We start from the raw sequence: 25617 nt of genomic DNA on the forward strand, positions 1-25617 counted from the left end.
GATGGGGCAAGGCCATTAAGAGCTTTAAAAACACACAATAAAATTTTATACTGAATTCTAAAATGTACCGGGAGCCAATGGAGAGAATAAAGAATCAAAAAGCTGCATTTCGGACTAGTTGGAAACGGTCAACAGAGGACTGGGAAACACCAATATACAGGACATTGCAGTAGCCCAGTCTAGAGCTTATTAAAGCATAAATAGCCTTCTCAAGGTCATGACGGTTTAAAAACGATTTTACCTTTGCCAGAAGGCGCAGTTGAAAAAAGCTCAATCTAACAACATTATCAATCTGTTTGTTGAATTTAAAGGAACTATCAAAAATCACTCCTAAGTTCCTTACTGTCTGTCTGGCCGTTGGAAACCAGGGACCAAACCCATTAGACACAGATTCTCCAAACACAATATATTCAGTTTTATCCTCATTTAAGTGCATCAAATTTTGGGCAAACCACTGCTTAATGTCCGTGATGCAGTCAACTAAGGTACCTTGTACATCACCAGGATTCAATGGCAGATAGATTTGCAGATCATCTGCATAACAGTGAAAAGATAGGTTGTGTCTGGCTATAATTGACCCTAGCTGTAGCATATATAATGAAAACAAAATAGGGCCAAGAATGGAGCCTTGCGGGACTCCACAGGAAAGAGAAGCACAAGAAGAAGAGGTAAGGCAACAGGACACTTGTTATCTACAAAAAAAGGTGTAGTGTGGTGAGTCCTAAATCCAGACTGAAATTTTTCAAGGACAGAGTTGTTTTCCAGAAAGGGTTTTAACTGTATGAAAACAACTTTTTCCAAAACTTTAGAAAGAAATGGAAGATGAGAAACAGGTCTAAAATTAGATAGCAGTGTAGAGTCAAGGTTAGGTTTTTTAAGAAGGGGCCTAACCACAGCATGTTTAAAGGCAGCTGGGACGGTTCCTAGACTAAGACAGCTACTCATGAAAGCTACAAGCCCAGGCCCAACAACGTTAAAAACCAGTTTCAGCACTCTAGCAGGTATAATATCACATGGACAATTTGTAGGCTTCAATGATTTCACTATCTCGCCAAGGGAAGATAGAGAAACTAACCCAAACTCCTCAAACACAGCAGAATGAGCTGGAGCAACCGAAAATTCCTTATTAAAACCTTTCCTAGTACTCTGTCTAACAGAGTCGACCTTATCAACAAAAAAGTTAAGAAAATTTTCACAGGTGACAGTTGAGACTGATAATTTTCACAAAATAATTAATTGTAGTAAACAGGACCCTGGGGCATTGACTGCTGCTAGAAATTATATCAGAAAGATACTGAGATTTTGCCTCTCGTAGGGCCCTCTGGTAATCAGCAAGACCGGCCCGCAAAATGCCCAAAGAGACATGCAGTTTATCCTTTTTCCATTTCCTTTCAGCCTGCCTACAACGTTGCCTAATGGTACGAGTATTATCATTAATCCAGGGATCCGTTGTTGGTTTAGCCCATTAATGCGGAAAAGGGGCGATAGTGTCCAGAATCCCGGAGCAGGTAGAATGGAAGAAAGAAAGAATATTGTCTGGACAGATGGGAGAAACCATGCCATTCATGGCAAAAAACTCAGAGTCTCTGAATGCAGCAGCGAATTCATCAGCTGTGGTTGAAGTGATGATGCGACGCTGGCACGATGGAGCCAAATACTTTCTAGCTGGAGGGGGGGCTATATATTCAAACACAATGGGAAAATGATCTGAGATGGCAGTCTCAGAGATCTCTTTAACGTAAATTGAAAGCCCAAAAGAGATAATGAGATCCAATGTATGCCCACGATAGTGTGTAGGTTTATCCACTGATTGAGTTAAATTAAAAGTTTCTAAAAGTCCTTTAAAATCAATGGCTAATTGGTCAGACCCACAACAAACATGAACATTGAAATCCCCACAAATCAAGAGTTTATAAAATTTTGGAAAGATGTCTGCCAAAAACTCACAGAACTCATGAATGAAGGCCTTATTATATTTGGGTGGGCGATAAACAACAGCACATATAACAGGGCTCACAAGGTCCATCACAATTAATTGCAGCTCAAAGCTGGAGGAAGGAGAACAATGCGGTGTTATCACCTGGTTTCAGACAGGTCTCCGTCAAACGGAGAAAATCCAGGGATTTAGAAATAAAAAAGTCATTGAGGATAAAAGTCTTATTCACAACTGACCGAGTGTTGATCAGAGCCATGCGAATTAAACTCTGGTCCATCCGATCGGAGGCATAAGCGACCGGGCGAAGATTGTCAGGTACGCAGCCCCGTCTGCAGATCCTCATGGGCCGGCAGCGCGTACGTGGGTACCAAGCCTCGGAAATAGCCGGTATCAGCCATCGGTAGCAGGGATCAGTTGTTCCTTGTATGTAATAGCTGACACTCTCCCTGGAAGACCCAAGCGATGAGCGGAGGACGAGGCCATAAGCTCTCAATCTCTAACTCAATCCACCTCTCCTTCCTCGTCGTCTACGGCGGCTGTTGCGGACCAACCCGCTAGGAAAATGACACAGGTGGGGAGGTATGGACGCCAGCAGAGGCAGCGGTGTGTTTGGTCGTCCGTTGCAACCCTGGATCGGCAGTTTTTCCACAAAATCACGTATATTTAAAAGAGTGAGGCGATCATACACTAGTAACGGCGACACATCACGAATTAAAAACAATAAAAATAAAACAATACACAACACAGGTAACAAGGGCAGACGGCTAGCCACACACACGGGCACCATCACAAAATCAAGTAAAAAAAATCACTACAGTAAAAGACCTGGGTGTTATACTAGACCGCAACTTGTCTTTCGAAAATCATATTTCATATGTTACAAGAACAGCCTTTTTCCACCTTAGAAACATTGCTAAGCTACGTAACATGCTATCTGTTTCTGATGCAGAAAAGTTAGGTCATGCATTCATGACCTCAAGACTAGATTACTGTAATGCTTTATTAGCTGGCTGTCCTGCATCCTCAATAAACAAGCTACAGTTAGTGCAAAATGCAGCTGCTAGAGTTCTTACTATGTCAAGAAAATATGATCATATAACACAATTTTTATCATCTCTACACTGGTTACCTATTAAGTTCCGTATCAATTACAAAGTATTACTACTGACCTATAAAGCCCTAAATGGTTTAGCTCCTGTGTATTTAATGGACCTTCTATCGCCCTACAATCCATCGCGTTCTTTAAGATCACTAAATTCGAGGCTTCTGGTCATTCCTAGGATATCTAAGTCCACTAAAGGAGGGAGGGCGTTCACGCATTTAGCTCCTAAACTCTGGAATAGCCATCCTGATATGGTTCGAGACTCAGACTAGCTGTCCCAGTTTAAAACTAGATTAAAGACGCATCTCTTTAGCCAAGCATTCAGATAATGCTTGTCAATCAATCAACTCTGTCTGTGTCTGTAAAGATGTGAACCAGACGGCCCGTACAGACGTATGATCCATAGAAACTGATGGGTGTGAATGACAAAGAAACAACATTGCTTAGAGTAGTTGTAGTGTAGATCAATATCCTGTGGGAGGTCCTAACAGTTTTCTATTGTATGTCGCCCTTTGGTTTTGTCTTCATGTATAAAGTTCTGGTTTTAAGGCCGACATGCTAACATCGCTGCTGAAGAACTGCTACACTACAAACCTTCAATAAATTCTTCTCCCCCCATCAAACTCTGGGCAAACTTACTTATTTTATGTATTATAGAAATCTAATACATTGGCGAGCCACCCAAACAACTGCTCGGCCAAATACAGCTAAATCCAACTAAATTAAAATGTTAAATAAAAATATTTCTTTCTGAAGCATTTTAAAATGTCAATTCAATGCTTAACAATCTAACACAGTAATGATATTTTTGGGGTAATTTCTCGGACAAAAATTATGTGTGATTTATTTAATTTTTTGAGGCATTTTAGCAATTTTAACAACAACAACAAAAAAAAGCCCTCTTGGGCTTGTTAAAATATTATGAATTATTAAAATGATCCTCAACAGTCCTCAAAAGTTACACACAAAGTTGTCAAATAAATTCAGAAATGTTAACTTCAGAAAAAATAACAACATAAAATATATTAAATAATTTAAATTCATGCTTAACATTTAAACACAAAGCGTAATGCCGGACCGTCAAACCACCAAATCATTTCATTGCGTTTTACATCAGGAGCAGTTCTGCAGTTCGAGAGTCGAAGCGCACAAGACAATCGGCAGAGCCGCAGAGAAATGTTACGGATGGTCATATTCTATCCGCACGCACTGAAACACAAGCAGTTCACCACGTTCACATTCCTCAACCAATGAATGGAACTGTCTGTGTTTTAGTGTGTGCACAAGAATAAAATGAATGTTTTGCTGGTTATACAATTTCTTCCAGTAATTTTGCACACTGCCTTGCAATTTTTTTATTTAATTTTGAACTACAGGAAGCTCTGAAATTTGAGTATTTTATCCTTTCTTTAAAAATATATTTTAAAAAGTCTTTATAAAGCAAATCCTTGTAAAATGCAACATCCACATTCAAGCATGCATTGCATTTCATTTTCATTTGCTATCATACTGTAGAATATAGTGGAGTGTAGTAGTTTAAACTGAGGTGAGTCTATATCAAATTGACCATATTTCATCAGGTCTTTCAGTTAAAATGAGTAAAAGATTGCATTCAGGTAATAAAATTCAGACATTCGTTAACAGTTTAAAACATTTATTTTTGTATATTATGTATTGTACCATTTTTTTTTACTATATTTGTATGCAGTATTCTGTGTACTATTCATTAGTCTGCAATTATAAAGAAAACAAATTGAAAATAGCAAAACCATTCTCATTTTTTCCCACTGACATTGAGGTCTTACTTTTTTTAGCGCTTTGGTACTCTTTTCAGAAGCAAGTGGTGAATTTTCAAAACTCAATCACACAACAACAGATGATCAGATATGCACTTTGATTTGAGAAAATGTATGTCAATTATGTAGTACAAAGTCACAAAGTATACATTACACTACAGATAATAAGCGGTTCATCTATATTACTTTTCATTCATAACTGCCTTTCATAATACTACAGTAATTCTATCAAACATTTTATTTGCATCTCTTTTTTTCATTCAGTTTAATACATTGGCCAGTCATTTGATCCAACTGATCTTAAAGGTTAATAAATAAATAAATCGATCAATAATTTGGAACATCTATAGATTTCTGTAGATACAGCTTCAATACATGTAGAGTTTAACAGATTACAGTTATCAATTTATCAAAACACTGCAGATGATGTTTTATTGTACTTAAGTACAAGATAATAATAATTTACTTTTTTCTTTGATTCAAGGAAATTTAACCTATGTTGGGATTTGATTGTTTTCATCAATACTGTAATATTCTGTAATATTGTATTTACTAGTTATTTTACAGTGATGTATAGAACCATTATGAAATATCTATCACATATATTGTACAACGTTTAATGATTGTACAAATAACTAACCAGTGAAATCAGTATCTTGTGTGTGGGTGATCTGAATTAGTTTTTCTCGATTGCTAACAGACTATAACTGATTCAGTTGGCACAATTTCCCAAACCATTCATTCAGCTCTCAGAACAGACACATTTGTCAAAACGTTTAACACATTTTTTACGTCCTGTATTTTTGCAGAACTGAGAGACGACGAGGTCGAGAAAGTCTTTTGTCAGAAAATTAAGAAACTGCTATAGTACTGTATACTGTAATGAAATTTGGCTAAAGGTGCAGAGGATGCTGAATTTATTTATTAAAAAATATATATTTTACTGTTCTGTAATTCACAGTATACTGCATTGTGTTGCATACCGGGTTCATATTCTGTGGTATTTTAACTTTTCTTCTTTTCATCTACAAGTATAGTGTAATGAAAATGAAGTTTTTCCTAAAGCTTATTGATTTATTTTACTGTAACTGCACTCTTTTATTTATGTTGTATACTGTAATAGACATTGAGTTGTAAAATAATTGCTGATTCCCAATAAGAGGTTTTTGTCACATTGTTACGAATTAATCTCACTGATGTTAACTTGGCAGGAAAGTAGACTGTGTATTTGTTATGATTTGTTATGTTATCATTTGAGGCCAAAGTTTGATTCTGACAAAAGAGAATAATATATGACTAAAATATTAGATTTTTAAAATGACAGTCAAAATGGTAAATTGTTTAATGAACCGTGTAAGCAATCGAAAAAACTAATGTTTCTATGGTATTTCATGATGATAAACAAATGATTCTGCAAGTGTAATGATTTAAATAAATGAAAGCACAATGCAATGTTGTAAACACTGGACAGCCTGTTACAACTGAAGACTTTTGGGTTGTATGTGTAGAGTTCTGAAAATGACATCAAGATTCTGAAATTAGTACCAAAGTGATGGTAAAAACTGAAATTAGACATGCATCAGATGGAGAGAGACAGATGGCAGATAACTGTTATATAATATATGTAATATTGTAAACAAAGGCCTTACCATGATAGAGACTGCCAAATCACTTTAGCTCTAAAAAGATTCACTACAGAATACATTCATATCAAATGTTCTTATTACATGTTACAACGATCTTAAAAAAGAAAATATGTACAACTGTAATGAAAGCATGAGATCAGGATTTGAAAGAATGACTAGCGGTGTTTCAAGTGGGAGGCCTGTTATATTTCTCTCTTGTTTTAAAACTTAAAAATAGAAAAAAGTACTCTTAATAAGAAAAAAAAGTATTAAGTATTAAGACATGGAGGATACTTGTGGCAAAACATGCATTATGAAATATACACATAAATCAATTATTTGAGAAAAAAAAAAGTAAAGATCCATTTTACTAAAAATACTAGATACTAAAAAGAATATATTTAAACAAACAAAAAAGCAAACTATCATTGCAATATATGGCCACTAATTGGATGTTACTTGAACCACATTAATAATCAAGTACATTTAAGTATAAACTTGCTTAAAAGTTAGAGAAATAATTAACTGTCAAATCTTGACACATCTTTGCTCGTGTCTATTTGGACGGCTACAGAAATTCATTTTTAAGTTGAATAGCCATTTAACAGTTAATTAATGAAAAGGGCTCAAGTGGACAAATAATTCCATCTCATCACATAATTTCATAGGTGCAAAAAAAGAAAGATTAAAGATAAGAACCAATGAGAAAAACAAAGGAAAACCATCAGAAATCAGAAAGTGCAGGAGTTCAGCAGCTGTGCTGGAGCGGGTTCTCTAGATTACATCTGCCTTTTCTTAGATAGGGCTTCAGCTTCCTGTGAAGAAACATAGAAAGCCTTCGGATTAGTTCAAATTAGCAGTGAGAACCTGTTCTGTACAGTAGAAGAAAGAGAAGAGCATGTCTATGAAGCAAAGGCCCTCAGATGGGACACTGTGTCCGTAAGGCTAAACATTAGCACTCAAACATTCCTAAAAGCGGACACATACCGTACACATGAGGAGGGCATAAAGGACCCTTTTGTCTGTCAGAACACTAACCTTTGAACCTGGGGGCGCAGTCAAGCCAAGAAACGCATACACAGCATTGTCTTCACGGGCATCGAAAAATGCCTCATAGTTCTGGAGCACAGAAGCATCATTTAGGGATCAGATGGCAAAAGAAAGCATTGCTCAATTTATTAGAGTCTGTGCTTGAGTAAACCAGTCAAAACACAAGACTGCAGTTCTTCTGATATTTGAAAATTACCTGTGCAGAAATGTGTCCTACACAACACTGAAACTTACATAAATAGATTAATTTTGAAAGCTTCATCACCTTCGTGAAAGGCGTCTGTTGAGTTCGGGTAAACTATTTTCTCTTAAAGGAATATTCTGGGTTAAATCTGTGACATGTGGTTAAAGGATTGGTTAAACCAAAAAAAAAAAAAAAATCCAATCATAATTTATTCAGCCTCATGTTGTTCCAAACTTTCTTTCTACTGGGAAATACAAAAGAAGATATTATGAAGAATTTTTCAGTTGTTTGTTTGGTTGTTTTTATATTGCCAACTGCGTGTGCAACTGATTTATCATATCTGGGGAGAGGGCTTCTGGCCATGTAGAGGAGAGTTCAAGTTTTAATCTTGTTTGCAAACTAAAAACCCTGCATAGTGCATCTTTAAAGAGCTTTTGCTTTTAAATGAATGAGTGGAAAATATGTTCCGTGGTTTTTGACAGCGTGTCACAGATACTGTCCAAAGACTTTAGGTTGTTAACCCAGAATATTCCATAATGTTTGACTAGTGTTGAGAGCTACTGTACTACCCCACCATGAGATATTTCTTTTATGTACACACCCCACAATATCTCTCTTCGTTGAAGATCTGAGGAGGTAACGGGTTCCCTGAGGTTGGTCGGAAATCCTGTGGAACATTTTCCCGCATCCATTTTCTGTTGTCTTCATCAGCTGCAATGTCACATTCCTCAAACTCAATCTTATTGGCTGCCAAGAAGCCCATGACATCCTGTTGCTGTTTCTTGATCTGAGGGAAATAGAAGATTAAATCACACATTAAAATTGATGGACACTAATTCTGATTTTTTTTATGTTTTTTTATGTTGCGCCCAAGCCCTATTAAAATTACGTGTACCCAGACTAAGCTCTTACATATGTATACCCAGTTATGTGAAAATACCTCTTTGTGTTCAAAAGCTTTAGCCATTTAAAGACATAAAATAAACATTTACCCTATTTATTTTCTAAAATAAATATGTAACGAGTGGCTGTATAAAGCGCACAATGACTACGTTTATAAGCAGCCAATATTCGGGTTATGGTCGGGTTAAGGTCACTATTCGGGTTTCTGAAACATTAGGAATAACCCGTTTACATGCGTGAGCAGAGAGAGTTGCTCCATGGAATTGCAATATCCCGATGTAAACGGTGACGCACACAATATGCGTCATTTCCGATTCTTCTTCCTGTATCCAAAGACAACAACAACAGCAGCAGCAAGTGGATAATGAATAGTTTGGGGCAGATAGCGATCGCCTTTGTTTGCGCTTTGGTACTGGTACTGACCTCGCTCCAAAGGTATGCTATGCTGCATCTCGCCATGTTTACTTATGGTACATATGCACGCTAGTGATGCACGGGTCGACTCGTAACCCGCGGACCCCGCGGTTAACCCGTGGGTCGGGCTGGGGCGGGGAAAAAGAAATTGTCACTTCATTTGCGGGGCGGGTTGGGGCGGGTCATTGAAAACAAAATGTAAAAAAAATCCATGTATGTTGCTTTGCAATTTCCAGCCTATATTAAATATTTGGGAATATCTATTTGCATATTTTATTAGGTTCTTTGATAAGGTTACAATACGAATGCCGTAGCAACGTAACTTGCGTGATGTCCCCAAACGTTTGGCGTCACGTCACGAAAGCGGTGCGCCAAGCAGCTAGCCGCCAGCCACGACAACAAGAACGGAGAAATAAAAGTGGAGATGGAAGACAAGGTGCAGGAGAAATTGAGGTCGGGAATTTACATAATTAAAAGAAAAAAAAGGTCAGGCCTCTAAATCTAATGTTTGGGACCGGTTCTCAGAAATAGTTGCAGCAGGAGACAACAGCAGTATCGGTCACGTGAAGTGCAACTCGTGTGAAAAATATACAAACAGGAGAGCCACAAAACGGGCACTTCCAGTATGTCAAGACATATTTGTGGGGGGTCTAAGAAATAAAAAATGGTTTAGCCTATTAGATGAATACAAACGCTGCTTTGTAAATGTTGAAAATGTATCTTATTAATATGACCTGATTTATGGTTCATATTCATAATAATTTATGGTTCAATGTTGTTGCCAGTTTACAGGGCGATGTTCCCAAGCACTTTCAGGCTGAAATAAAGGCTGTTTTCATTTACATTACAATGCCTATGTCTATTTCGCGGGTGCGGGGCGGGGCGGGTTGTGATAATAGATACAGTGGTGCGGGGCGGGCCAAAAAATTTCATAAAAGCGGGACCCGCGGTTTGGAAAAAAAGCCGACCCGTGCATCACTACTGCACGCAGGTTTTTGTATGCATCGAGAAGTTCTTCTACTCAAAAGACCAAGATTCCTTGCAAATAGAACATGCGCAGAACACAAATCACTATGGGGATATGCCGATACGTGTTTACATGACCAAAAATTCGGGTTAGAAAAGGGGTACCCCAGGGATCATATCCGGGTTTTTAAAATCCAGGATATGAGCATATTCGGGTTTTTGCCGGTGTTTAGATGGGCGTGCGCGACCGGGTTATTGCTAATATTCCGGTTTTGAACGGGTTATTGGCTGCATGCAAACATAGTCAATGACAAGTAGAATAAGAGAAAAAACACTTTATTAATAAACAAAAAAAACATGCAGGAGATTGCAGGAATAATCACAGTAAAACACAACCACATTAACATAAACGAGACGGAACACTGAACAGAGAAAACGTCTCGGTTACGTATGTAACCCTCGTTCCCTGAGTAGGGAACAGAGACGTTCCGTCGTGATGAAGAATGGGGTTTTGCTTAGAAAGCCTAGCAACTTCGGGTATTACAAAATGAGCCAATGGCAAAGAAATGCCATGGGTCTGCAGATTTTGCATAGCGTAACTATAAGGAAGTATATATAACTATATATAAGGAAGTATGCAGGCAACATGCAGATATGTTACTTGCTGAGGAGCCGAGACTGAACTCAGGCGTTTCCAGGGGTACAGCGGAAGTGGCAGGGCTTCTCGGCTGTCTTCCAGTGCCCTGCGTAAGTCTGAGCTCCCCGTCGTGAGACTAGGACGTAGGAGTCCTACATAACACAGGAATACCAAGATACACTGGGAAGCATATCTCAATGGAAATATGCAATTATTGCCTGCCCGAAGGGAGGACATAGGAATACACATATGGCCCGAAGGGGGTAACATATTGAGAAACACTGGAGTATTCAGCCCGTAGGGTGGAATTTTTCAACTCCAGGGGTGGCAAGGTGGCTTGCCAAGGGAAAGACACATGCTCAGAGAGGCCTACAGTGGAAATACACACGTGGGGGTCGCCCAGAGGGGTTCCCGCATGAAGGCACCTAGCCAACGCGAAGGTGCTGGAGGCATAGACTCTGGCGTTGACGTGGTGCCGTGCGTGCCATCGGTCAGGGAGTAAAACAGGTTCTAATGGGACGAGTCATGGGTTCATAGGTGAACCTGTGCGTCCCCGAACTGATCCCAAATCAGCTGAACCACTGGGGATGGAGTCGCCATTCTTTAGTAAGAGGCTGAAACCGCGAGAGCTCGTCGGCTGCACAAATTTAGGGATCCCGGAATAAATGGCCCGAAGTGACCTCAGATGCTTCCGACTCCATAGGAGGAGGTGGCGGGCGAGTTGCGACATACGGCGGGAGCGTAGACCACCTTGTCTGTTGATGTATGCTACTGTCGCGGTATTGTCTGATCGGCCTAGTACGTGCTGTTTATTGAGCAACGCAAGGACGTGGTGCACAGCGAGACGTACTGTGTGCAACTCGAGGCAATTGACATGCCATAGGCGCTGAGGTCCTGTCAAAGAGCCCGCGGCAGCATGTCGATTGCACATGGCACCCCAGCCCGTGGTGGAGGCAACTGTTGAGACAACAACATGCCTGGAAACTCTTTCTAAGGGCACTACGGCCCGTAGAAAGCTGAGGTTCATCCACCGGGTGAAGGTCTGAAGGCAGGTTGGAGTAACTGGTACTCGGGGCGTGCCTTGTTGCCATGCCTACCTCGGAACTCGATCGCAAAGCCAGAGCTGAAGCGATATGGAGCAATCCGAGCGGCGTTGCTGTGGCTGCGGATACCATATGCCCTAGGAGCCTCTGAAATGACTTCAGTGGAACCGCACTCTTGCCCTCAAACTGTCTAAGGCAAGTCAGCAGTACTGCACGCGCTCGCTTGTAAGCTGCGCGCACATGGCGACCAAGTCGATATCCATACCGAGAAAAGAGATCCTCTGCACGGGGCAAAGTTTGCTCTTCTCCCAGTTGACCCGAAGGCCCAGACGAGCTAGGTGGCGGAGCATTAGGTCCCTGTGTTCGCAAACCTGGTCTCGAGAGTGAGCTCAGATCAGCCAGGCATCGAGATAGTTCAGGATGCAAACACCGTGTTGCCGTAGCGGCACAAGGGCTGCCTCGACGACCTTAGTGAAGACATGAGTAGACAGGGCTAGCCCGAATGAGAGAACCGCGTACTTGTATGCCTGCCCCTCGAAAACAGACCGTAGAAACCGTAGAAACGGTCCGTAGAAACGGTCTGCAGCATGCAGCTCTTGGATTAAGCCACGAATCAGCTATACCTTCGTGCATGTCATTGAGTACCCTGAAGGATGGCAATAGCATGCAGTGAGGCGGCAGCCTGCCCCCCAGTTCGATAGGTCATGCCACAGGAGTAGATAAAACACCTACAGGCATTGGAGGGGTCCTTAGGGTCGCCACGCCAGGTGGAGGCGCTGTGGGGACACAGATGTGTTGCCACAGAACACTCCACGGGGGGAACCCCAGTGTACCCTTGGCTGCGGCCTCTGCGAGGGCAGAGAAGGCGGAAGAGACCGCTGATTTCATCTGCCGGGACGCCAAATGAGAAGCTGGGCCACTCCGCGTCCACAGAACACGACTGGTCAACGAACTCATCCGGAAACCACGCGGGTTGCAATGTGAAAGAGGGGGGTGTGGACCGAGGATAATTTGTCATGTTGTTACCCCACCATCTGCCTTAGGTCATTCTGGCCACCAGCCAAAGTATTCCCTCTCGTAGAGAGAATAGATCGGAGTATGGATGAGGGGACTCTCACTCTTGGTCATCAAGTCTTGACCATAACATTGCATCCATGAACGCTGTCCGAGCGTGATCGAAGCCCACACATGTCAAACAGCGTTCGTGCCCATCAGCTGAATCTATCAGACTACCGCACTCTGAATAGGCTTCCGGAGTGAAGAGGACCTCTTGGCTCTGAAGGAAAAACATATCTGCTTGTTGCCAGCGTACTTCCTTATATACCCACGAGGTGGGGCAGAGTTACGCTATGCAAAATCTGCAGACCCATGGCATTTCTTTGCCATTGGCTCGTTTTGTAATACTCGAAGTTGATAGACTTTCTAAGCGAAACCCCATTCTTTGTGACTACGAAAGGGAACTAAGGGCTATAAATACAGAAAAATAATTATTGAGAACAGAACTAAGAACAGATGTGGAACTAATGAATACCTATGGAAACTAACACGGAACAGAACACAAGAACAGAGAAAATGAAAACAAAACACAATGAAACTAAACAAAACTGAACATAACGCTGACATTACACCGTCCTCCATGAAAGGCACGTCCTCACACTAACAATATGGTCTAAAAAAGGAGAGAGGGTGGGGGCTCAGGAGGAGAATGAGGAGTCAGAGACAGGTGGAAACTAGGAGGAGCCGACAGATAGAGACACCACAGACGAGTTGACGGAGGGTGAAGCCAAGGAGGCGCTTTAGGCAGAAGGAACCAGGTGGGAACCCAGATAGAGAAGAGACACCACGGTGGAACCGATAGTGGGAGGAGCCAGGGTGGAGTCAGTAGATCTGGAGACCCAGGCGTAGCCAGGAGATGGCAAGATTGGACGACACCATAGCTGCATCCATGCACTTGGAGAATGTCTGCAGAGCCAAAGCCAGACCAAATGAAAGGACCCGAAATTGGTGCAACTTGAAACTGGACATAGGTCCAATATGGGACGCAGACCCCCGTCCTTCTTTGGAACGAGGAAGTAGTGACTGAAAAAGCTGCGGTTCCCGTCAGAAGAAGGAACCTCCTCTATCTACCTGCTGAAGAACAGAAGCCTAGAACCCTACGAACAGAGGATGCTGTTCGTAACAGTGGGATGAACCCCGTCGAAGCAAGGAGGATGGCGATGGAAATGGAGGGTGTATCCGAATTGAATTGTGTGGAGAACCCAGCACGACACACCTGGCAGAAGCCTCCATGCTGCCAGGTGGTAAGACAAGGGTTGCATAGGAATGGGCTCTAGTAGGAGCTCGGCTGCCAGACTTTCTGTGTGGCTGCCAGCGAGAGGTGGTGGGCAGAAAGCTAAAGTTACTGAAGTGAAGTACAGCGAAGAGAGGCCCATGAAGACTAATGAGGAGGTTTTTCTCATTTTGGGGTCTGGTGTAGAGGCTGGAGCATCCGACTCTGGGAGAAAGCCAGATGCGTCTCCCTTCGGGGGTGAAGCAGCTCGAGCGAGAAGAGGTATTGAGGGGAGATAGCCTGAAGCGTCTCCGTCCATCAATTCAGGAAGTTGGTGTTGGTAACTTAACTCTGTATCCCGAAGCGTGCATGACGGCGGTAAAACAGATTTTGATTCGAAGAGCATCTGTGAAAGGTGAGTGGCCAGCATGTCCTCAACTGCTGGAATGCAAGTATAACCCTGATCCAAAGTAGGGGTGCGCCGATCCGATACTCAGTATCGGTATTGCTCCGATACTACCAATATTTGCCGGATCGGGTATCGCCAGACGAGACCATCCAAATCCGATCCGATATTGTAGCCTACGTATGTTATTGTTATACAACACAAAAGGCACAAAAACTTTATAAAGCACTATAATGTTTTCGTGTACTGTATTCCAAGATTTCTGAAGCCATTACATATAGTTTAATGTGAGGTACAGATTTAAATCGTTAAATTAATCTTCACCTAAGTGCTTCCTTCCGCTGCGGCTGTCAGTCATTCTCAGCACTCAAACAGCGCGTCGCGCTCGGGTAAAACACTCAACACGATGAAACTCTCTCCAAGATGAGTCAATGTTCCTATTATTATACTGTAGATATGTAGATAAACGTCTATGGTTTGCATAAAAGGACTTTAACGTGCTGGAGTTTCACATGTTACTTTCAACCGGGTGTCTGTTAGATCACAACACAACTCCTCAGTAATCACAACACTGGAGTAGAGAGCGATATAATTGCTCTACACACGCACATTAACTGAAATTTAAAACTGTTAAAAGGCTCAAACTAATGAATAAATAAAGAAATATATGTATATCTTACTTTTGTGCTTTTAACTTTTCAATGCGACGCGCTGCGCGCCGTGACTCCATGTTGCTTCGAGCGCATCATTCTGCGCACGGGATGCGCATAAGGTTTCGTGCCGCTCTGAATTGGAGCCTTTCATATTACAATACTTTTGCGCAATGGCAGTTTATTGATAGCCTTAGTTGTTCTGTCCAATCTATGTATCATATGTTGCTGCTTCATTAAAAAGTTGCGCTTAAAATTTTAAAATAAATGTATTTTAATTATATAGTATATATTTTGTCTGTATTGTTTTACAAAGTAAGGAAAATAATGTTTAAGTCAAGCTTTGATGCCTTTAACAAAAGAATAATCCCAGTCTCTTCCCCACAGTGAGGCATACAGATACAGTTTATTAGGTAATTTGGCACTGTTTTTTTAATTATTATTTTAGTATTGGATCGGATCGGTATCGGCCAATACTCGAAGTCCCAGGTATCGGAATCGGTATCGGAGGCAAAAAAAGCGGATCGTGCCACCCCTAATCCAAAGAACCAGTCAGGTTGGGTTGCCACATTAGTCAAATGAGCGGACAAAGGCTGGTTCCAGGGTCTTTAGATCTCATAATGAAGATCACTGAAAAATGTCAGCTTCCTTCTAATGGAGAGCGAATAAGATTGGCCGCTCAAAAAATGCTCGTCGAGCTTGGAGGACTGAGAATCGCGAGGCTCGTCAGGCCACTCAATGTTTAGCTTCTCAATAGCACGTCCATGAGCTCAGTGTAGGCCGTAGAAGTCCTTGATTCCTGGTGCTAGGCGGTTAGCATCGGCCGGAGGCCCAAAAACATTCGAATCAGAAGCCACGGTGAATAAAACATTTTTCATTCCAAAGTAAACGGCATTGCATGCCTCTGGACTGCGGCACAAATAGTCGTGGAGAAATTCCACAGGAGAATCAGCGTGGTGCAAGCGCTAGGGCAGGAGAAAGAGAGAGGGAGAAACCGGCCTGCTCCAACCTCGAGCTCGACGCCTGGCCCGAGGCCTCGGATTCATGAAGGGCCTCAGCCGCTTCATTTGTCACAGAGCGACGGGGAAGAGCGGACGAATTCTTCTCAATGCAAGCATAGTGCGGGTTGTCTCTTGCAATGAAATGAGAAGATGGTGGCTGGCAATGATGCAGCTCCATTGTGCTTCACTGAAATGGAGAACGAAGCAAGATCCACTAAATGCGGTCGCTGAAGCACAAATAGAGAATATACAACTAGCACGGGCCAGATAAACCACTTCAAAAGAAGAAGAAAATCAGAATAGCAGATGACGCGTTCACAGTATTAAAGATGAACTGAACTGAAAAAAATCAACGTTGATAACATGTTGTTTATGACAATTAAAAGTAATTTACATTAAAATTTGTAACTAAAAATATCAATATAGCTTTTTTTAAGCAGCACAAAAATTGTGTTTGTTACGCTGGCAATCTCGATGACGTCACTGGCATGGTAGGACCTGCGAAGGTATATAGGCAACAGCTGCAGGTCCTATATACACACACGAAAATCAGTAATTTTAATGGCATGAGTTACGCATTTGAGCATGTGAGGGACAGGCAAGTAGTATCTGACTACCACCACATGGAGGACGACCAGTTTCAGGCTCCACATACAGTACAGGATCGTTTGGGGGAAGTGACTGGTGCGGGTGTGGGCGCGGGCGCTGCCGGAGCATGGACACTGCACCGGAGTCGATCTGTTGAGGGCAACCTGGAACATTTATTGATTGTCGAAAAAGCATCTCCATGCACCGTTCATTTCGGATGCTGTGCGGGGAGAGAGACGTGTTGAGGGTGGCTATGCTATCTCTAAGGGATGTCCGAGCTGAGACGCTGGAGCGCCCCATAAGTAGCTGGTATGTAACACTGTATTTTACGAATTGGCGACTGGGCTAGGCTAGGCTAACTTATATCCCTTTCTAAGGCTGCTTAGGTTAACAGCGTACCGGCAGTTCACTCTTTGGGCGAGGGGGCATTTGGGAAGGATGAATAAGATTCCATTCCCATCCTGTGCAGTGAACTAACGTTAACGTTACATCTTTTCCCCTCAGCCGAATATCAAGGATTCTAGTATGCGTTGGACTTGTAACTAAATAAAACATTTGATATCAGACGCTTCATGTACTCATTGACGTTTTCAACACATCTGTCTCTCGTACCTAGATTAAACACTAGAAATCACGACTAGAATAATTCTGTTGACAAGGCAGGGGGTAGAGAGAAGCTAGCTCTGCTAGTGTTGGTTGGTAACGGAGTAGCCTACCATGCCAGTGACGTAGTCGAATGTTGAAATCCAACATGGCGGCGCCCGTGTAACTACAACAACATTTTCAATGTAGCATTTTATCCCTTTTAACAAAATCTGCCATTTTAAAAATTGTACCAATGAGAATAAATAAAATGCATCTGTTATATCACATTTTTTCAAATTTCAGTTCAGTTCATCTTTAAGAGTGAGTGATGAGCACCGCTGAATTGAGCCATTGAACTGGCATGATTCTATACGCGTTTGGACAATCAGCACCACCCCAAGGGCGTTCCCATTGCATTCGGTCCGAATGACATGATACCATGTGTCTCTTGTCAGTTAAAGCGTGTTTGCAAATATGTTCACGCAGACATCATTCGCTATCAGCACGTTTTACGTACGCTGTGCAGACAGAGTGAGAGTGGCAAGCAAACAACCTAACTTTGCTTCTTAAGCTGAACTGACAACAAGTGGCAAGTATCTACATTTCAGGTTTGACAATACAGTTCTATATACCACAGACTTTGCCCTATGCAGATAATTCAGTGAGATTCGACTGTGTTGCCTCTATGTCCTGATATCACATATGAATAAAGCTGAAATACAGAGCATTCTTTACTTTATGTGCTTCTGTTTCTTCCCTCACTGTACTGTAAAGTTTTCTCACCGGTGAATGACACATGACGTAATCCGATAACGTTGTCTCTGGTCGTCTCGCTTCTGGTCTGTGTGCGTTCATGTGTTTTGGAGGAGGCGTGGCTTTGGACGGTGATTTGCAGGTAGGGTGGGATCATATGCTTTCAATGCTACCAGGATAAAGTTTGAATCTTCCGGACCACCTATTGCACCTTTTAAGTCCCATGATAGTTTCTATTGCAATATGATTTGCTTATTATGCTTCACAAATCAGCCTGAATGTCAACCATAGTTTTCCAACCCTGTTCCAGGAAACACACAACCAGTACACATTTTGGATGTCTCCCTTATCATATCAGGTCATGAAATCTCTACTGATGAGCTGATGATTGGAATAAAATACAGTATCATCGCTGTCTTTCATATCTTATTTAAAATAAACTTGACATGACTTGAAATGATGATCTGAAAGTAAGGCACTCAGCTTCCCTTGGTGATTTTAAAAATACATCATGACATTGTGGTGTAGGGGTCAGCTGGGCACAACCTAATGTGGGGCTAGTTGTAACACACTTGTTTTAAATATGAACACACATGTTGGCATGATGAAACTTAGTTTATTTACTAGCTGCCATATCAACACTATATATAGAGAAAAAATTGCACCAAAATTCAGAAATCTTTGGAAGATATCACTGAACATTTATTTAACCATAGCAAAAGTAAATCTCTTATTCATCTATATTTTTATGTTTATTTAAACTTAGACAAATCTGATATTATTTTAATCTCCAAACTGTTTAGATAACTAGGAAAAGACACTAGCCAGGTTTAAATCCCAGTTGTGCAGGTATTAGAACTATGCTATTCTAATACTTTCTATTGAGAAACCATGAGAAAAACATGAATAAAGACAGTCAATATTCAGAAATTGTTAATTATCATTTATTTGAACTATGCTGTATAGCTGTTAATTTTTTTGTTTGTTTTTTTGCAGTGTGTTTGTCAAACTCAAAAATGTCATTATTACAATAATTATTTATAATAAAAGCACAATTTTTTATTAAAGCACTTTTTTGTTATTATTTTATATGAAAAAAGTGTATAATTGTATTTTATTTAGAAATTATTTTAGTTTGTCTTGTATATTTTTCTTTATAAGATCAGATAACATTTTAAGCTGCCATATGGCCGTGTTACAATGTACCCACTATGGGGCATGTTGTCACATTTCCCTTCCATTCTTTCAGGGAAAGTGGATTTACACAAACTGAGAAAATCAAAAAGTATTGGGCTGTGCCCAACTCTACCCTACTATGGTTACTTAATACTTAACAGTATGGTAATATAAACGTTAGAATATAGTAGACTATTGGGTTGCTTGCTTTTAGTCTAAGATAAATGTAACATTTAACCTGTGTCAACAACAAAATAAATTGGTATATTATTTGGCAATGGACTAACAAATAAACAAACAAACCAGTGGCATTTGCCTCCTAATTTAATTTTTTAAAAACAAATGCCACAGGCTGGAGCATGAGCTAGTCCAGACCATGAGATGTGTCACTGTCATTCCAATGTTACATAACTTAGCGTATCTAGAGCACAAGTTTTCGCTAACACACCAAATTAGGAAGTGCTCCAGCCAAATCACCTGCTGGAGGCATAGTGTGCTCATTTTACACAGTGTACTGTTATTTAAAACTTTCCGACACTTAAGATGCAAATAAAACATACTCATTGAAACTGGTAGGGACCATTCTGGGTCCAGTCTCTAGTCTAGTTATATACATTGTTTTTTGAGTAGTCAAGCAGGAGTGATTATTACCAGCAGCACACTAATAAGGAAGTGGTTATCAACTTCATCACCATATTTAGACTGTAATATGTTTTTCTCTGTTAAATTTGCTTGAAAACAAAATAATAGTTTAGAGCAGTATTTATGTTGATGTTTCAGTAATAAATAAACATGTTTTCAGTCTGACTAATAATAATAATAATAATACTTAATAAAATAATATACAATAATTTTCGTGGTAACCATTCCACCCAAATATATTATTCGTCTCACACTCGTTATTGTTACTATGTAAAACTAATTTAATGCGTCATCAACGACATCATAGGGAAAAAAAGAAAGAAAAGTAAAAAAAAAAAAGTGGACTTTTCTTACACTGTTTGATCCCTCGTTCAGTATATTGACTTCCAGTATTACAATTGCTATGGTAACAATTGTTGTTGTATTTTGGCTTATCTGTTGTGGTAAAAAATTTTAATGACGCATGTTCTCAAATTATTGGAAGTTCTTACCGATGTTGATCCGGAGGATGATGCGATGTAAACTTTAATCACCATAATCACAAATTCCTTAAATCTATCAGGATGCAAACAACAATCTCCGGGGTACGTTTAACACGATGGGGGACAATAGCGATGTAAAAAATCCTCATTCACTCCGTCTGTCTCGATTCATTCCGGTTAAGATCTGTGCTCATTATTGCCCTTCTCTCTTTCTTTTACCCCTCCTCGTTCTCCGCCTCTACAGCAAAACGTGGCTTGCAGAACTCTTTCTGCTTTATCAGAAATAGTCGATCTAAGAACTAGAATGTGTTTTTCATCGAGTAGGCTACTACAAATGAAAACAGGACTGGTGTGAAATATTCAGCTTTCTCAAAACGAGCAATAGATGTGAGAAAGTTCACAAAGCCATCGCCGTGCTGCCTGTCTGCGGTTTGAATGTTTCTCCGCTTATGATGTGAATCGTGTTATCGAGAACACTTTTAAAGAGTTCTATCATATTGGTGTTTAGTGGAAAAAACATTATTCTGAATTCATGTATATGCTGCAAAATATGTAGCGGTGACACGAATGAACTGTGCAGCAATTTCCACCGAATAAAAGTTCTGTTTGCTTGCTTCGCAGTTTTAACATGATATTTTATCACCGTGCGACAGAACAAACTATAACGCCCTGTTAACCAACTAAACTGACTGTCTGACAGTTTTCTCTCTTTTTTACTTTCCTCTTTTTTTTTTTTTTTTTTTTTTTGTTGCTTATAGCAAATCTGTCAAATCTGTCATATGCAGGCTTGAGAAAAAAAAAACTCTAAACCGACACAATTCCAGGGCGCCATTTTGAACTATACCTAAATGGCAAAGCTGCTATGAAATTGCAAAAGCACAAGGGTCATTTTTCCTAGTTAAAAAGTAAACTAATGAAGATGCGCATTTAAGTCTTGGAGGAATGAATATATTCTTAGTCTTTCTTTCTTACTGTCGACTTTTTTCAGAGAGACCGGCTCGGATCTTTGTCATGTTTGGCTCTCAGCGCTGATTGGTTCAACTACGCATCAGTCACGCCTAAGCTCCCCCTTATCCCATTCAGTCCCTTGCTAATGTTCCTCTGTTTACTATTGTGTTAAGTGTACTGAGCTGAGCACGTATATGCCGAGTTCTCTTCTAAAGCAGCAGTTTTCCCTGTGTTTTACTGAATCTCTTTAGGAATCCAACATGCCTAAAAGAAAGGTACGTATCCTTTTGTTCGTTCGCGCGCGCACACACACACACACACTTACATCATGGAGGCATTGTTCGGTATCGATATCCATATTTATGTGGTTTATTTATTCTTTGTTTTGCTATTTATATATATATGCATACTTTTTAAATATTTAACATTGAAAATCGCACAGCATATATCTACATTTTACACAGTATGCTCGATTTCGTGCTCAAGTAGGCTATGTTTTGCTGGTTTCCTGTGGGGTCAGCCATGCTGTGTAAGAAGAAACTCTTACAAAAACCCATCACGAAACATCCACTTATACTAAAAATGACCTATGCAATACTAAAGATTGAGAACGCACTGAAATGGACAATAACAGTGTTATTATTTTATAGTCTTTGTTCTTGTGAGCAGATGGCTGTAATGGCGCTCAAGTACCGAAAGATGGCGCTGTCGTCAGCTCCTCCTCTCACAGCTCACATATAGGGGTTGGTTGTGCGATTAACAAGGGATGGTTGAGCTGAACTAATGAGTACTTATACTGAACACTGGATATGTTTATTTTTGGTCTTACATGTGGATGTGTGCAAATGTAAAATTATAATAAAAGTAATGTAAGTTTTTTTTTTGTAATCGTACTATTGGTATTATATTTATTTAATTCTAAATAAAGGTTTTGTTGAGCTCACGTTTTTTTTTTCATCCACAGAGAGCAGATGGTGTTGCAAAGGATGAGGTGAATTTATTTTTATATTTAAACTTTTTATGCCACTTGATTTATATGATTGTTTATTGAAATGTTTTCTTATATTAATAGTTGTATGCATTTTTACTTATCTTTGTACTCCTTTCAGCCTAAGAGGAGATCTGCACGGTTATCAACAGTACGTATGTTGCAACTATCAGATGTTGTTTGTGTGTGATATGTTTATGCTTAAAAATGCCAACTAGACTGGTTAAAGGTGCACTACTGAGTTTTGACCTCTCTGTGGTCATTTGCTGATATACTAGTTTTCTGATCACCATATCTGAGCAGATTTGTCATTGTCCACCAATGGCAATACACTAAAACTCGTAAAAAGCATAAATCTGAACAATATGTAATCTGAGCAAATAAGTAGCATACTCTAACTGCCACAATAGCAGCCAGACCTTCTTTTCTCGGTTTTGTGGAAGATGTAAATGTAGAATTTTCTGCCAAATCTAATACAAATATATAAATCATTAATCAAAATGACTCTAAACTAAAAAAAATATCTTGCCGTAGGAAATCATGTTAAGGCAAGGACACATTTTGAACTTACTCAATAATGGAATTTGGCTTCATAGAACATATTTAACAAATGAAACGTACATTTATTTTTCTTTCTTTTTTTTTACATTTTACAACAGTTTTGTTTTATTATTTCAATTTGAACAATGCCTTAAATATGGTAAATGTGCCTGTTTTTCTTTTTTGTTTGAGCGGTTTTTTTGTTTGTTTGTTTTTTTCGTTTATAGAGACCAGATCCTGTGAAGGCTGAACCCAAATCAAAAAGGACAGCTAAGGTAAATAGAAACGGATACCTAACAAACCAACAATACAACTGTAACATTAAACAATGCTTCAGTACTTTAAGAAAGTACTGTTAATGTATGTGAGCGAGTTTACACGCGTGCAAATGTTCAGTGGATAAGTTCTGTTTATGGATTCAGTTAACACAATGTGCTGCCAATCATTTACTTCCTCTGTAGAAAGACAAAGCAGTCAATGTCAAAAAGGAGGACAAAAAGACGAAGATGAAGGCCAAGGAGTCCTCGGAGTCTGCAGCCAATGAGGAAAACCACTCTGAGAATGGAGATGCGAAGGTCAGAGCGCTGTTATAATTTCACTGCTGCATATCACACATTCAAAACAGAACTGTATAGGCACAGCACTTTTTCAATGAGCCTGTTATACTTTGGTTTTGTGTAATGAAATGGAATGCTGTTACTCTGGGATATTTTATGGCTATCCTATGACGTGCAAAATTCATTATTCTCTCTTTATTTTTCTCAACCCGTCCTCAGGTCGCAAAGACTCAAACAAAGGAAGCAAAGTCTGAGTAGCACTATTGCATCCCATCAACACTCTCGTTGCAACTCCTCATCACTCCTCTAAGTGTTGTGTCATTGTCCAACCTCCAAGGCATATTGTTAACAAAGAAATATTTTTATCAATGGTTTTATAAGTATCAGTACAAATCTTTAGCACAAACTGAAGCTAAATACTGAGCACCTTGTAGATTTGCAGTGATTGTTTCTGCGAGAACGCAGTGAGTGTTTTCTTAAATTGTTTCCAAATGCTCTCCATTCTTCTTCCTCACACTTGTTTTTAGGTTTTTCCAAGTGATTATACATGGCTGGGGGAAATTGACTTTTTAACCTCATGCATTTTTTCCTTGCTGTTTATCCATTTGCCCTAGATTTTGATGTATTATTCATTAGAGGAATAATAATTAAACAGAAAAAAAAACAGAGCTGAGGACCGTTTCAGAAAGGAGGTTTAGTGAAAACTGAGTATGTAACCCTGAAATGAGGGAAACTCTGGGATTCCCATCTCAGGGTAAATCAACCCAAGAGTTCACGTTTTGACTCAGAGTTGGTTGAACCTCCTTATTGAAACGGACCCCCGATGGGCCCAAAAACAAACTGATAATTAAAAATGGCAGCTTATTCAAGATCATAATGTTTTCATGCAAATTGTAATTTTTTTACTATGTGATTCCGACATTTATTGAAGTCCGCAGGTTGTTATGTACTCTCTGATGTTGCAGTGTCTGCTAATAAAAAACGGTGGAATTTTCCTCACTTTTGCCTCTTACTTTTTTCTTCAAAAATGATTAACCGTACAGCAATAAATTTGACACTAAATTGATGTGCATGAGAACATCGCTGGAAGCTTTATTGATCACGCTAGACATGCTAGTGTCACTTCCCTTACGAAAAGTTTATTCAAGTTAGCTATAGACCAATTTGGAGTCGACGTCACGGTTTAGGTCATTGTGCTTCGAGCGTCGAGCCTATTGTGCTTTAGGTTTTGAACTAAAAATAAGAAAGTCTACTTTTGATGTATTTCTCAGAATTTACTTGACTTGCTTTCAGATAGGTAAGTATATTTGACCTGTACTTGTGCTCAATCTTTTGATTGAGATATACTTAAAAGTATAATTAAGTATTCTTGGCTTGTAGTCGTGTTTACTCTTTTGATTGAGAAGCCTATTAAATACTTTTTTTTACGTAGTTTTACATAGTCTTGTAAACATAAGACTATGTAAAACTATGTATATAAAGTATTAGGCTTCTCAATCAAAAGAATAAATGCAACTACAAAAATATTTGAAAATATTGATTTATAAAGAAAACAGATGTTTCTTATTCAATTTTTTTGTGTAGGTTTGTGTGAAGCTAGAATAAAATATTTTTAAAATTGAACGAGTTAAATTACATTAAAGGTATATTTTAAGTATAAAAAATTAATACCTAAATAGTAACACAGTAGTATAGCCTACTTAATGTGCAAAAATAATATATAAATAGTTAACAATAACTATGATGTTATGTTCACTAAAAGAAAACTTACAAGTATACTTGTAGTATAAAAACTATTAAACTAGTAGGTCACTGAAAGTATATTTCAAAGTGTACTTTCATAAACTAAAAAATGCGCTACAAGTATTTGACTTAAACTATCAGTATACCTATAAGTTCATGTGTAGTATAGTTGCAGTACACACGAATAACGTACACTTAATAGTATACTTTACACTAAAAAGTGGGCCAATTTAGTCCCAAGTAGTATTGAAACAGTACACTCATACTTCTAGTATATACTTCTTGATATTAGTATACTTTCTACATAAAGTATACTTGAAAATATAGTTGAAGTTTATTTATTTTTGTAAGGGTAATTTTCAATAGTAATTTGGTTCACAAATTGGCAGACATTCTCTTAACCATATAAAGAGGCATTTATTGGGGATGTATAGTCACAGAAGTGTAAATGCTTGCCGACCTTGGTGTTTGAGTCATAGCTGCAATCATTATTGTGTTCAGTCAAGTACAGTACATCGCCGAATGGGAAATCCCCACTAGAGGGAGCTGTTGTTTATGTGGGAGGATAAACATCGTCATCTATGCAAGGAGGAGAGAGAAAATGTTGTTTAGGTGCATGAGTAAAAAGTGTAC

General features: G+C 39.6%; 2 protein-coding genes across 4 annotated transcripts; one reads left to right on the forward strand and one right to left on the reverse strand.

The window, feature by feature from the left end:
* Window positions 1-4675: 4675 nt before the first annotated feature.
* On the reverse strand, window positions 4676-21236 carry sh3bgrl (SH3 domain binding glutamate-rich protein like). 3 transcript variants are annotated; one of them, XM_077235705.1, is made up of 4 exons: window positions 21181-21236; window positions 8295-8480; window positions 7498-7578; window positions 4676-7274 (listed from the first exon to the last, which is right to left on the reverse strand). In XM_077235705.1, exons 2-4 carry the CDS (start codon window positions 8454-8456, stop codon window positions 7239-7241), a joined length of 279 nt encoding a protein of 92 aa, XP_077091820.1. In that variant the 5' UTR covers window positions 8457-8480; window positions 21181-21236; the 3' UTR covers window positions 4676-7238. The 3 variants fall into 3 exon arrangements, with proteins under 3 accessions (XP_077091820.1, XP_077091818.1, XP_077091819.1); XM_077235703.1 differs by lacking the exon at window positions 21181-21236 and adding an exon at window positions 20218-20664; XM_077235704.1 differs by lacking the exon at window positions 21181-21236 and adding an exon at window positions 17939-18209.
* hmgn6 (high mobility group nucleosome binding domain 6) lies at window positions 21233-24240 on the forward strand. Its single transcript, XM_077235706.1, has 6 exons — window positions 21233-21431; window positions 22121-22147; window positions 22266-22295; window positions 22912-22959; window positions 23146-23259; window positions 23461-24240. Exons 1-6 carry the CDS (start codon window positions 21417-21419, stop codon window positions 23497-23499), a joined length of 273 nt encoding a protein of 90 aa, XP_077091821.1. The 5' UTR covers window positions 21233-21416; the 3' UTR covers window positions 23500-24240.
* Window positions 24241-25617: the final 1377 nt, after the last annotated feature.

This window comes from Siphateles boraxobius, unplaced genomic scaffold (genome assembly GCF_051911475.1).
Source record: "Siphateles boraxobius isolate OS27281-9 unplaced genomic scaffold, OSU_SipBor_1 2, whole genome shotgun sequence".
NCBI lineage: Eukaryota > Metazoa > Chordata > Actinopteri > Cypriniformes > Leuciscidae > Siphateles > Siphateles boraxobius.

Bases quoted from the DNA above. Each gene is read 5' to 3' on its own strand.
- sh3bgrl (XM_077235704.1), bottom strand. From the start codon at position 18,010: ATGAACGCACACAGACCAGAAGCGAGACGACCAGAGACAACGTTATCG. The intron at 7,579-8,294 runs GTGTGTACATAA...TCTGTGCTCCAG, and splicing joins ACGAAGAGAGATATTGTGGG to AACTATGAGGCATTTTTCGA. The intron at 7,275-7,497 runs GTTAGTGTTCTG...GTTTCTTCACAG, and splicing joins CTGCGCCCCCAGGTTCAAAG to GAAGCTGAAGCCCTATCTAA.
- hmgn6 (XM_077235706.1), top strand. The intron at 22,296-22,911 runs GTACGTATGTTG...TTTCGTTTATAG, and splicing joins GATCTGCACGGTTATCAACA to AGACCAGATCCTGTGAAGGC. The intron at 23,260-23,460 runs GTCAGAGCGCTG...ACCCGTCCTCAG, and splicing joins CTGAGAATGGAGATGCGAAG to GTCGCAAAGACTCAAACAAA.